General features: G+C 39.6%; 1 protein-coding gene across 1 annotated transcript in view; it reads left to right on the forward strand.

Annotated features, from left to right (window-relative positions):
* Positions 1-291: 291 nt before the first annotated feature.
* Positions 292-13,022, forward strand: part of FARP2 (FERM, ARH/RhoGEF and pleckstrin domain protein 2) — an 84,271-nt gene continuing 71,540 nt past the window's right edge. The window contains exons 1-2 of the mRNA XM_083363610.1: positions 292-429; positions 9,974-10,206. Of these exons, the coding sequence (XP_083219736.1) occupies positions 10,003-10,206 (204 nt within the window). The 5' untranslated portion in view covers positions 292-429; positions 9,974-10,002. The remainder of the gene's footprint in view (positions 430-9,973; positions 10,207-13,022) is intronic.

Genomic DNA, 13,022 nt, shown 5'->3' on the forward strand with positions numbered 1-13,022 from the left:
GGAAACCGATCTTCCGCCTTCTGTGCACACATGCCTCATTAATAGCGACGCACGCCTCGCCCAACCCTGCAAGGTCCCGAAGGCCACTCGGGATAACGCCCTTTAGTTTCTTGTCGCCACGCATTTTCTGAGCCGCTCGCACACTCAGACGAACACCCCCGCGTGCTACTCCAGGCAGACTCCGCCTTCCTCCGAGGTTGCTGACTCGGGGCTCCTGGAGCTGGTGGGGGTGGGTGGAATTGAAGCCCCGCCCCGGGAAGTGCGGGAGCCAATAGAAACAGATATATCAGGCAAAAGGGGAGGCAATGATGGCGCTGGCCTTCTGAAAGCGGGGGAAAGGGGCGAAGCGGGGAAGGCGCGAGCAGGCGAAGGGAGCGACCGAGTGGCAGCGGTGGCGCCCGTTGGGCTTCTCTTTGGCGGCGGTTTCAGGTGAGAGCGCGATCGAGGAAACGGCGGAATGAACAAAGCGATGAAGGAATGATGTCCGTAAACAGAGATCTGTGCTGAGTCTGCTTGGGGGGGGGGGGAGTCACTCTTTCAGATCCGTGTTGGGGTGGGGGTGGGGGGCTTGTAGACGAAGCCTCTTCGCTTTTCCCTATTTTCAACCCTGTCGGTTCCTAGGATTCGTGGCCCAAGGATTTATGATGAAGTGGGGGCGCGAGGTCGAACCTTGGGGTGGATTAGCAGTCTTTCCCTGGAACATATAAAACAGGGGTCTTCAAACTTGGCCCTTTTATGACTTGTGGACTTCAACTCCCAGAATTCCTCAGCCAGCAAAGCTGGCTGAGGAATTCTGGGAGTTGAAGTCCACAAGTCATAAAAGGGCCAAGTTTGAAGACCCCTGATATAAAACCACGGCCGTTTCTTTGGTCCCTGCCACTCCCTTTGACGATACCCATACCAGAGATGGGTATCGAATGGGATTCTTGTGACTTCTGGCCTGGAAACAGGGTTCCCACAATCTGTACGCCCCCTCAATCTTTGCAGCCAAGATTTGATGCTGTAGCTGTGTTAAATCCTGGTGATTGCTCCCCAAGTATGCCCCACAACTTTGTTAGCGAGGTTTGTTTTAAAACTGTTTTTCATTAGGGTTAGGTTATCTTTATCCTGATTCCATGCTAGCTGCTGAAATCAGCTGTGTATTGAAATAACTTTGTATTAACACAATAATTATTCTTCAGAAATTGCGTTTTAAAAGCTGACTCGGGTCACTGTCATTTTGGTAGATTGAATGCAAGTCAGTTTCCCCAAGACATTAAATAGCCTACTTTATTTTGCTTTTCTTCTAAAAAGCTTGTAAAACTCATGCCTGTACGTTTAAATGTTGTAATAAGTACAACCCATTGTTCCTGAAAATTGCTGCATATAACTTATCTTTTCTAGTTTGCTTTAGCTATTACGGGAAACTTGGTTATATTCTATTTATTGTGTTTGCACAAGGTTTGCATATGTGTTTCTTTATATACTGTAAGGGCCACATGACGATTTACAATTTTACTAACCTGTTTCTGAATATTTCAGAAGCAGATTAGGTGCCACCTATAGCTAAATAAATGACAGTAGGAACTTATGGTCAATTTGTGCACAGGTAAAGTTTGTGCATAAACCTCATGCTTTTCTTGCAAAACATTTGCACTGATTGAAGTATGCTGAAAATATTTTCCAAATTGTAAATTCCTTTTCTCTAGATTCATATTGTAGTGTTAAACTGTTAAAAGGGAAAAATGTAGTTCAGACTGCCCTCTGCAACTACTGGGTTATGCTGGGGAAAATTGTAGCTATTTTAACAAGTTGAAGATGGGCATTACATTGGTACTCTGAAACTAACTTTTTAGAATTAAATCTGGAACTTTACACAACCCTAAAACTTACATGAGCAATACAATTTTGTTTCCAATTCTGCTTAATGTATGTCACATGACCAAGCTTGACTGGTTGTTCAGTTGAGATAAGATGATATCAGACAATGTCAAGAAATAATTGAATGCTATTACAGTTATCACTTTTTCCTGAAGCAGATTTACAGATTATGGATACTCCAGTACAGTTTCATTTAGTGGCCTTACAACAGTTCATTTAATGACCATTCAAAGTTACAATGACAATGAAAAAAGGGACACATGACCATTTTCATAGTTACGACATTTGGAGCATCCTCATGGTCACGTGAACAAAATTTAGATGCTTGGCAACTGGTTCATACTTATGACCATTGCTGTGTCCCAAGGTCACATGATCTCCTTTCGTGACCATCGTACAGAGTTGATGGAGAAGCCAGATTCACTTAACAACCAGGCACTAATTTATCAACTGGAATGATTCACTTAACAACTGTAGGAAGAAAGGTTGTAAAATGGGGCAAAACTCAATGTCTCAACAACAGAAATTGTGGGGTCCGTTGAGGACTACCTGTAATGTATTCACCTTTGTTCAGGTAAGATTGCCGTTCCCAGAATGTAGCCTTCATTTCTGCAGAATACACATATTGTATCAGCTCCTTAATGAGCCTTATGTTATTTGTCATAAAATATTGTTTGTATTTATTTTGGGATCCGAAGTACTAACCTTGACCTTTTTAATTTCATCATGGATTAGTTTCATTCTGACTAAATGGAATAAATGCCTACTTTTATATATTTCTTATCCTATACATTGAGACCAGCAGAGGCAGTGCTCTTGGAAATACCCAGTGCATATTTGTTGCAGGGTACAGTGATGTTTTAATAGTGGTGCATAGCTATGGAAGTCTGGATAAGAATTAACTCTACAAGTTAAATGAAAACCCTTTCATCTGAAAGTACTTTTAAGTTTGGCAAGCTGCAGCCTTTCATCTTTTATTCATTACTGGTTTTATTTGTGTATTGCATTTAGTATTTTAATTGCATACTGCTCAGAAACTTACTGAGTGAAACCTACATAAATACAATTCAATTAGACCCCTTAATTTATTACATAAATGTGTTTTATTGTTCTAGCATCTATAATCTTATTTTTCTTGCAAGGCTAGCAGTGCAGTAGAAGTTGCATGTAATTGTTATGAGTTCATCTTTTAAACTATTGCATGTAGAATGTTTTGTAGTACTGGTGGCCAATAAGATTGATTGAAAGTGTCTTCATTTCAGTTAGGTTCCTAAACTTACCATTTAAATTAAAAATCAAACTACCGTTTAAAATTAAACTCAATATCAGATAGTGGATTTATTTATCTCCATATAAATATTATGAATAAGATTTTTAAGCAATTGTCAAAAACAATTTTGATGAACGTGGTTATCACACATATAACAATCTCTTCCAACTGTAAGAGTATTGACAACAAAAGGCAGGTGGAAGAAGAGACTAGACAGTCACTTGTCTGAAATGGTATAAGTTCTCCTGCTCAAGCAGCGGGCTGGACTAGAAGACCTCCAAGGACCCTTCCACTCTATTCTATTCTAAAGTATTGCAATAATAACATAAAATAAATTCTAAATGAAGTCTCCAAATAACTCTTAGCTGTGCTGAATGATAGTTCAATTTTTAGTCTGCATAAAACCATCAAGAAGAGCAGAGTTTGCTGGAGAAGATTGGCTCAAGGCAGAATTGAAAGTGGAACAAAATCAGGGCATGGAAATTGAAAAGATGTGTTTCTGTTGAAAGTTTTTCTCTGCTATTAACCAGGGGTTTGTTTTTGTTTTGTTTTGTTTTTTGCAGAAAAAAGGCAAAATTATGTTCCCTTTATTTGAGAGAGGGGAAAGGCTCCATTTTGGAGATGGAAATCTTACCTGGAGATAGAAGGGAAGATTCAAATGAAAGATTGTCTTTCCCAAGAGTCTCACTGGACTTGCCTAAAAAATAGCTGGGCAGCAGAAGAAGCCTGGATTTAGGCCAAAAATAATAAAAAGTTCTCAAAATAGAACAACTCCATCATTACAGAGCCTCTTCCCTGTCCTTCTTTGAGAGGGATCTTGCTGCTGTAACATACCTTTGCATTGTAGTCCTTGAAAAACTTTTAATTGTATCCTAGCAGTGTTTCTTAGTCCTCCAGGGAAGAGGCACAAAGGCTTGGCCTTTTGAAGTAGAATATAGCTGTAATTTTATCTAGGAAAAACAGAAACGTATCTCTTGCCTTTAGGAGTCTTCCACTGATGAGGTAGCTTTGTTTTATAATCAACTTTTTCTCTGGAAAAGTTGGGCTAATGGTGTACAGAGATTTGAGGTTCTCATTTCTGTTTATCTGTGCAGATTCTTAGTCATCCAGGTCACGGTTGTCTCAAAGGTGCTTTTTCAAAAGGCAACTGGACTGTTTTTGCTAGGAAAAACAAAGTCATGTTGCCTTTTGAAAAAGCACCTTTGAGTCGCTTCTCTTTGGTTATCCCAGTAGATCAGGGGTGTAAAACTGTCAGCCCGCGGGCTGGTTGCATAATGCAGAAGCTGTGCCCACCCCAGCGCCGGCAATGCGAAAAAAGTTGCGATACGTTGCAACATATCACATGACATGGTGAGTTTGACACCCATGCAATAGATACTGTCCAAGCAGAATACGTGGGTAAATGTCAAGTTTTCCATTTTCATTTCATTTATTTGATTTCTATACCGCCCTTCTCCCTAGGGACTCAGGGCGGTTTACAGGGCATATATAAATAGCTATACAAAAATTAAAAGAGAATTAAACCATGCCCAATTAAAATACAACAATAATAGAATAATAAAAACCAATTAAAAACCCATATTCCCCATCAGGCCAGACCAGCTAACTCAAACAAGTGGGTCTTCAACCCACGACGGAAGGATCGGAGGTCCGATGCCATCCGGAGCTCAACCGGCAGTTGGTTCCATAATGCCGGAGCACCCACAGAGAAGGCCCTCCCCCTGGGGGCCACCAGTCGACATTCCCTGACCGGAGGCACCCTGAGGAGGCCCTCTCTCTGGGCACGCACAGGGCGGAGGGGAGTTGACGCCGGCAGCAGGTGGTCCTCGAGGTATCCCGGACCCATGCCATGTAAGGACTTACAGATCATAACCAAGACCTTGAACCTCACCCGGAAGACAACTGGTAACCAATGCAGCTCGCGGAGCAAAGGTGTAACATGGGAGTACCGGGAAACTCCCAAGACAACTCTCGCGGCCGCATTCTGTACCAGTTGGAGCCTCCGAGTGGTCTTCAAGGGAAGCCCCATGTAGAGAGCATTACAATAGTCTAGGCGAGAGGTCACGAGTGCATGAGTGACCGTACACAGGGCATCCCGGTCCAGATAGGGCCGCAACTGGCGCACCAGGCGAACCTGGGCGAAAGCCCCCCTAGTCACGGCCACTATATGATCTTCCAGGGTAAGTCGTGAATCTAGGAGGACTCCCAAGTTGCGAGCCCTATCCACGGGGGGTAAGAGCTCACCCCCCATAGAAAGCGATGGAACATTTTGAATGTCCTGGGATGCCGGAATGTACAGCCACTCAGTCTTGTCAGGGTTGAGTTGAAGTCTGTTCCTCCCCATCCAGACCCGAACCGCCTCCAGACAACAGGACATCACAGCGAGGGCATCACTGGGGTGGTTTGGGGTCGAAATGAAAAGTTGGGTATCATTGGCGTATTGATGATACCCAACTCCAAAACCACGAATGATCTCACCCAGCGGTTTCATGTAGATGTTGAACAAGAGAGGCGAGAGAACCGACCCCTGAGGAACTCCACAAACGAGAGACCTAGGGGCCGATCTCTGCCCCCCTGCCAACACCGACTGCGAGCGTCCCAGGAGATAGGAGGAGAACCACTGAAGAACTGTGCCTCCCACTCCCAATCCCCTGAGACGCCGCAGCAAGATACCATGGTCGATGGTATCGAAAGCCGCCGAGAGGTCTAATAGGACTAGGACAGAGGAATATCCCCTATCCCGAGCCCTCCAGAGATCATTCACCAGAGCAACCAATGCCGTCTCCGTGCTGTACCCGGGCCTGAAACCCGATTGGTAAGGGTCCAAATAATCCGCTTCATCCAGGACCAGAGGGAGCTGATGCGCCACCACACTCTCAACAACCTTCGCAAGAAAGCGAAGGTTGGAGACTGGACGAAAGTTGTTCAATACAGCTGGGTCCAAGGCAGGCTTCTTGAGGAGAGGTCTCACCACCGCCTCCTTCAAGACGGTGGGGAAATAACCCTCACTCAAAGAAGCAGATATAACCGCCTGGAGCCAGCCTCGTGTCCTCTCCCTAGCTGCATAGACCAGGCAGGAAGGGCACGGATCCAATAAACATGTGGAGCTCAGCCTCCCCATAATCCTGTCCACTTCATCAGGGGTCACAGAATCAAACTCCTCCCAAATAACATTGACAAGACCGCCCGTGTCCTGATCGCCAGACTCTGCCCAGCTGGAGTCCAAACCGGTCTGAATCCGAGCGATTTTATCCGACAGATGTTGACTAAATTCCTCGGCACGACCCTGCAAGGGGTCCTCCCTCACCTCCTGATTAAGAAGGGAGCGAGTCACCCTAAACAGGGCGGCCGGGCGATTATCTGCGGACGCGATGAGGGTAGAGAAGTAACTACACCTCGCCACCCTCATCGCTGCGAGATAAGACCTAATATAGGTTCTTAACTGCAACCGGTCGGATTCGGATCGGCTAGACCTCCAGCAGCTCTCTAGGCCCCGTTTCCGACGCTTCATCTCCCGGAGCTCCGCGGAGAACCATGGAGCTCGCTGGGATCTGCACCGGGTCAGGGGCCGCAAGGGTACAACCCGGTCAAGTGCCTCAGTGGCTGCCCTTTCCCAGGCTTCCACTAAGGCATCCGCCGAGTTGTGAGCAATGGAGGCAGGTGGGGACCCCAGTTGGTGGGGTTGGGAGGCTGCAGTTGTTGAATTATTAGGCGGAAGAAACAAAAGCATATCTTGGTGTTAACCCATTGAAACAAAAAGTCATAGTGGAAGGTTGATGCTATAGTGGGTTAAGTTTCACAGGACAAGTGATAAATCCCGACTCTTCAAACACAGAGAAAGTTGTTTGTGGTAGAAATTTCAAAATCTCAACATGGCCGGACATAGCACATACATAGATCTATTGCAGAAAATAGAAATTCAGCCCAATTTGTTTGCTGTGGGGTTTAAATCTTTAGCCTTTTCCTCCTGCCTTTGTAAATCAATGGACTTCGCCCTGTTTTTCCTCAAGTCGAGAATCAGAAACATTTGCTGAGTGTTTATATAATGATTATATAATGATTCGGTCTAGCTTGGGCATTGCTGGATCGCAGCTAGTTTTAGCCTTTATCCAGTGGAATGGAGGGTGTGTGTGTTATCATTCTCAAATTTCTTGACCTTGCTTGATCCCTTAGCTGGGAAACTAATCTTGTTGGTATTGGCCCCTTGGTAGGATTTTAGGTGTATAATACAACACATAGATTGAAGACCCAAGTTCCTTTTTTATTTTCCAGACATATTAATATTATTTTTTTAGAAATAACCAGAATTGGATTGTTCCACAAAGCACATCTCTTGACTATTAGGATTCAGTAAGAGCAAATTTCTTAGTTTTTATTCCCTTTTAACCGAATCATGATAGGAGAAATTTCTTTCAAAATGTAATTCATATATTAATATTTACAGTCAATAAACATTCAGTATCATTCACAAGATGGACAGTATGGATGAACAGTTAGTGGCTGTTTGCTGTTCTTTAAAAAGGATAACTTCAGACTTTCATTTAGCAAATTCATTTATTCATTTATTTATCTGTCAAATTTATATGCCCATCTCTCACAAAGTGATTCTGGGCAGTGTACAATAACATCTATTTAAAAACATATTATAAAACCTATTAAAATAATTAAAATAATAATCATGGATAAAACAAGACCAAGATTCAGAAAATATTGCAGTACATATAATACAGCCAGCATGTGAGGTCCCTAATACCAGAGGATTCCCAGACTTGGTGAAAAAAACATGTTTGGGTTTTTTTCCAGAAGGCCATGAAGGATTGGGCCTAACTTTATCTCAGAGGAGATTATGTTCTAAGGGCAGGTGTCATGGCACGAAAGACTCCCTCCCTTCCTGTCAGATGAAATTATTTTGCAGACAAAACTTGCAGTACACTTCTGTTGAACCTGATTGTATGGGTAGATGTAATCTTGGAAGAGACAGTCTCTCAGATAATCTGGCTCTATGCCATGTAAAGCTTTAAAGGTCAAAACTGGTACCTTGCATTGACTGCTAAATGTGCTCAAGTAGCTTTGCTTCAGTAGTGTGTTACAATCTATTCTATATCTTTCCTTGAAAATGAATGTAGATTTCAAGCCTGTGAAATACAAATGGTAAATTCAGACATCATGGCCCTAACATAAAAATTAAGACATTAGTAATTAAAATAATAGCCTTTTTAAAAAGAGATTTTAAATTAATGATTGACATTCATTGTACGTTCTGTGGACAGAGTGGGCTCTGCAAACTCATGGAGCCATTTGGCTAAGGATTATGAGAATTGCCAATACATCTGAAGGATGTATTGCCCAGACTGGGGAAAGTTCCACAATGACTTATTTTATCCAGTGAGGCTGCCAAGATTCCTTTCCCTTTTTTTAATGCCACAGACAACTATGGGCAAAGGTTCAGACATTCAGTGGGCTATAAATGGAAGAGTGATGAGATTATTGTCTGTACTTGTACTATTTTCATTGAACTGAATTAACTGAACTGAAATATTAGTGGTGATTTTGATTTTTTAAAAACATTTCCTCTGTATAATGGCTATTACTGAAGACATGAATATAAATTTACATACTGTATTAGTTTTTATTTTAAGAATTGTAAAAATCTTAGGAACAGTTATTTTGCAGTAATAACAAAGTTTTATGCAATCGGATATTAAGGCATTATTTGTAAAGCATGTAAACATGCATATAATTGCAATATGAAGAAGCATATAAAAGCAGGAAACTGTATGTGTGCATGTGTGTGAGAGAGCAAAGCTTTACGGATATGAACTACATATCCTATGAAAAAAAAATATACCTCAGTTTACCTTTCTTTGAAATTGAAATAGTGCTTCTTGGTTAGTTGTCATATTTTGCTCTGAATACATCTTCTTGCCACAATGCACAGAAGACTCCAACTGTCCATTTATTTATATTTAACAATATTTATTGGCCATCCAATCTATGTTTGAAAATATGTTCCATCTATATTTAGAAATGAAATTAAACCTCCAATCTTTGATTCAGTAATATGAAGTCAATTCTGTTGTTCTCTGGTCTCTTATGAATATGCCTGGGGATTGAGCTGATGTTGAAACTTGAAACAAGCGCGCTGTATCCTGAATGTGAATGGCATTTCATTTTAATATCTCAAATGTAGTTACAGTACATTGTTACAAACTTTCAACTAGATGAATGATGCACAGGTGTGATTAAAAAACGTTCATTGGTTTGGCTACTGAATGTACAAGATAAATTACAGAACTGGTACTTTGTGAATCTCATTTTTTTTATTATTCATTTCTTTCAGAAAGCTGTCCTTACTACAAAGCTAAAATGTAGCTTCTTATCTTTTTGAGATAGTAATATACACAACTGTATTATAAAGCAAATGTTGCTTTTAAAAATTTAGAATAATACAACAATAGAAGCTTAAAAGTAGCCTTAAAAGCCTTACGAATAGCCTTAAAATTAGTTTTAAAGGCCTTTAAAGCAGTATAAAAGAAGTTTTAAAAGCCCAGAAAAAAATCCACACCTTGAAAGTTTAGAAGAAAAACCAGAAAATCCTGGCCAAGCTCATGTATATAACATAGCCCTACCCATCTTGTTTCATTGTTTTGCACACTAGCAATCCATCCTCATCCCCCCTCCACCCTTATGACAGCTAGCCTAAAAAGATTGGTTATTCTTACCATAAAATCACTTAATTATTTCATTATTGTACAAACTTTTTCAAGCCTGGAAAAAGCAGTATTTTGCTTCGTTCATTTTTAAGTAGTCATGTTAAAATCTAATCCCTGTGTTTCACTTTAGGTTATTTGGAGTATTGCCTGATGTGAAAAATGGGAGAAATAGAAGGCACTTACAGAGTATTGCAAACTCCGGGATCTCGCTTGGGAGTGCAGAAAAATTCTGGAGTGAGTACTCTGGAACCAGGACAGAATATTTCTTCTGCCAAGGTCTCAACCTCTCTTGGAACATATGAAAGATCTATACAAATCAAAGTCAAGCTTTTGGATAACACTCAGGAAGTACTTGATATTGAGGTAAGATTTCAGCAAGCTGTCATATCCAAATGTTTTTTGGAAAATGGATTCATTTGAGAATATCTTGTTTGAATCTAGACTCATGGCTTACTTATTTAAAAGCCCTTTAACATTGGAATTAAATGGTAATGAATGTTTTGTTTAAGGTATATACGTATGTATACATATCTTGGGGAGAGTTCTCTAAATTGTACAAGGCAAAGTGTCCTATGTAGTTTTGTAGAACTTGGAATAATAAAAAAGATGGGAGTTGTATTTAATTATTAAAAAGGAGCTGACATGCCCCACTTGCAGTGAAATATTATATAGAATAATATTATATTCCTTAAATACAACCAGGCAAGAAGCTGCTTAGCTGAACTAGTTAATTTTCTCCTTGTTCCTCTGTTCTGAGTTGCCTTGGATGTACTGATATTGATAAATTATTAGGTACTTTGTGGGCAATTTTCTGATTTTTGGATAATATTTTTTTCAAAAATCTAAACAAATATCCCTTATGAATAAGTGACATAATTAGTTCCTTTATCATAAAAAGTACTATACTACTAACATGAAATTCTTAAAATATAACAAAGTCTAATGAAGGTTTCCATTTGGTTTGCATCCATAGAAGCACTGATTTTATCTTTAGTGTATGACTAAATGGAAGCTTCCCAAATGTACTTCAATAATTGTAAAAAGTATCATTTTGTTGTATTGGCTGTAATGATAAAGAACATTACCAGTAGTCGATACAGATCAGTTTGCTATATTTTTAGCATTGTCAGAGAAAGCATTGCTCACTTGTCTCCAGAGTGGCAATTTCATAGAATCACAGGGCCTAGAAGAACTTGGAAGGTCATCTAGTCCAACCCCTTACAATTTGTATGAAGTATACTGTTCTTCCTAACTCAGTAAGATATATATCACCATTTTTTATTATCAAAACAAATGGTATTCCTAAAACCAGGGCTTTTTTCTCATAGAACGCTCAGAGCTGAGTTCCGGCACCTTTTTGGATGGAACCTTGTAGGGTAGGCAAGGCGGGTTGTATGACATGTGTGAGTTCTGGCACAAAAAAAGCACAAAAAAACACTGCCTAAAACTAATGTTTTATGCACAAACATTATGCATCAATTGTCAGCACATTTTCAAGTAATACAAAGGGCATGGAAAATGACTATATTTTCTTAAGTTTTGGGACAGTATAGCTGTTTTTCTTGGCTATCATTTTCTCTCATAATTGCCAGAATATTTTAAAATACTTACTGTTTGTAGAGAAAAGTACAGGTACTCCTTGACTTAAAACAGTTCATTTAGTGACTGTTCAAAGTAATGCCAACTGAAAAAGTGACTGACCATTTTTATATTTACGACCGTTGCAGCATCCTCAGGGTCATGTTATCAAAATTCAGACACTTGGCAACTGACTCATATTTATGATGGTTGTAGTGTTCTGGGGCCATGCGTATCACCTTTTGCAACCTCCTGACAAGCAAAAATGGAAAAGCCAGATTTCACTTAACAACTAACGTAAGAACTGCAGTGATTCTGCACAATTAACAATTGTGGCAAGAAAGGTTGTAAAATAGTTCAAAACTCACTTACCGTAAATGTCTCGCTTAGCAACAGAAATGTGGGGCTCAATTGTCATACATTGAGTTTCTGTATAAGTGGAGAAGAGTGAGAAGGGCAGTACTTACAATTCCTTGTTAATTTCCAAACTGTAGCACAAATTCTCACATTATTCCATAGAGGCTTTCAGTTTTACAAAATATTGTGTTACCTTGTACTGTGTGAAAAATAATTGTTGCTGCCCCACCTGCTTGATCAATAGCTGTAGAACTTTACTGGATTCAGGTCATTTTTAATGGAGTTTAATAATCACTAAATATTTGTCTAGTTTTCCTGACATGTCATGAGAAATTCTCTGAATCCCCAAAGACCAATAGTTTGCTATACAAAAGAATTTGTTATTACCATCCAACTTTATTCATTTAGCATAGAATATCTATGTAAATTTTGTGCAGTTTTAATAGACAGAGTGTAAAAACATTTCATCAGTCAGTATTTATTTATTTGAAGTCTACATATAGTCCAATTTGCCACATTTTGAGAATGAAAGTCAAGAACTGCTTTTGACTATTAGAACATCTTTTAACTGAACCTTACTGAATAAATGTTTTTGCACTAGTTGTGATTTTCTGTGAATTTTACAGAAAAATCAAACTTTTAATTATACAGGAAGATATAAATGATATAAAATTGATACACAGTTGAAACAGAATGTCTAAACAGAAACTAATTTTGCCACTGAAAAACTGTGGGGACAAAAACTTGAATTTTTTGTGAGAGTCAGTGATAGTGGCAAGTTACAGAATAACAATCTCTTCATATTACTTGTAGCAGTTTTGGGACAACATTTGGCAAACTATTTTTAATGCTGCAAAGAAAGAAAATAAAGATGAAAACTACATTTTTCTTTTTTCTAACAGCAACGGGCTCATATTTTGATTCTTTTTTAGATATTTCTTCATAAAACAATTTATTTCTTAAAATTTCTTCTATACAATGAGAAAATGTGATCAGCTTTAGAAATGCGGGATTAATGCTTTCAAATCCTATTAGACATTGTTCTTCAATAGATTAAATACTGTTTAGCATAGTCTGCATCTTGTTGCCAGTCAGAAAAAAGACTAAATTCCAGAAAGAATTATTGCCAGATGTTTGTCATGACTCTGAATATTCTAAATTTGGCAAATAAACTGCCTGAATCTTATTTTTATCTGCCCTTAAAAGAGAGTTAGTAATTCATGGCCTAGAATATTACAGGCTGT

This window comes from Vipera ursinii, assembly GCF_947247035.1.
Source record: "Vipera ursinii genome assembly, chromosome: 5".
Taxonomy (NCBI): domain Eukaryota; kingdom Metazoa; phylum Chordata; class Lepidosauria; order Squamata; family Viperidae; genus Vipera; species Vipera ursinii.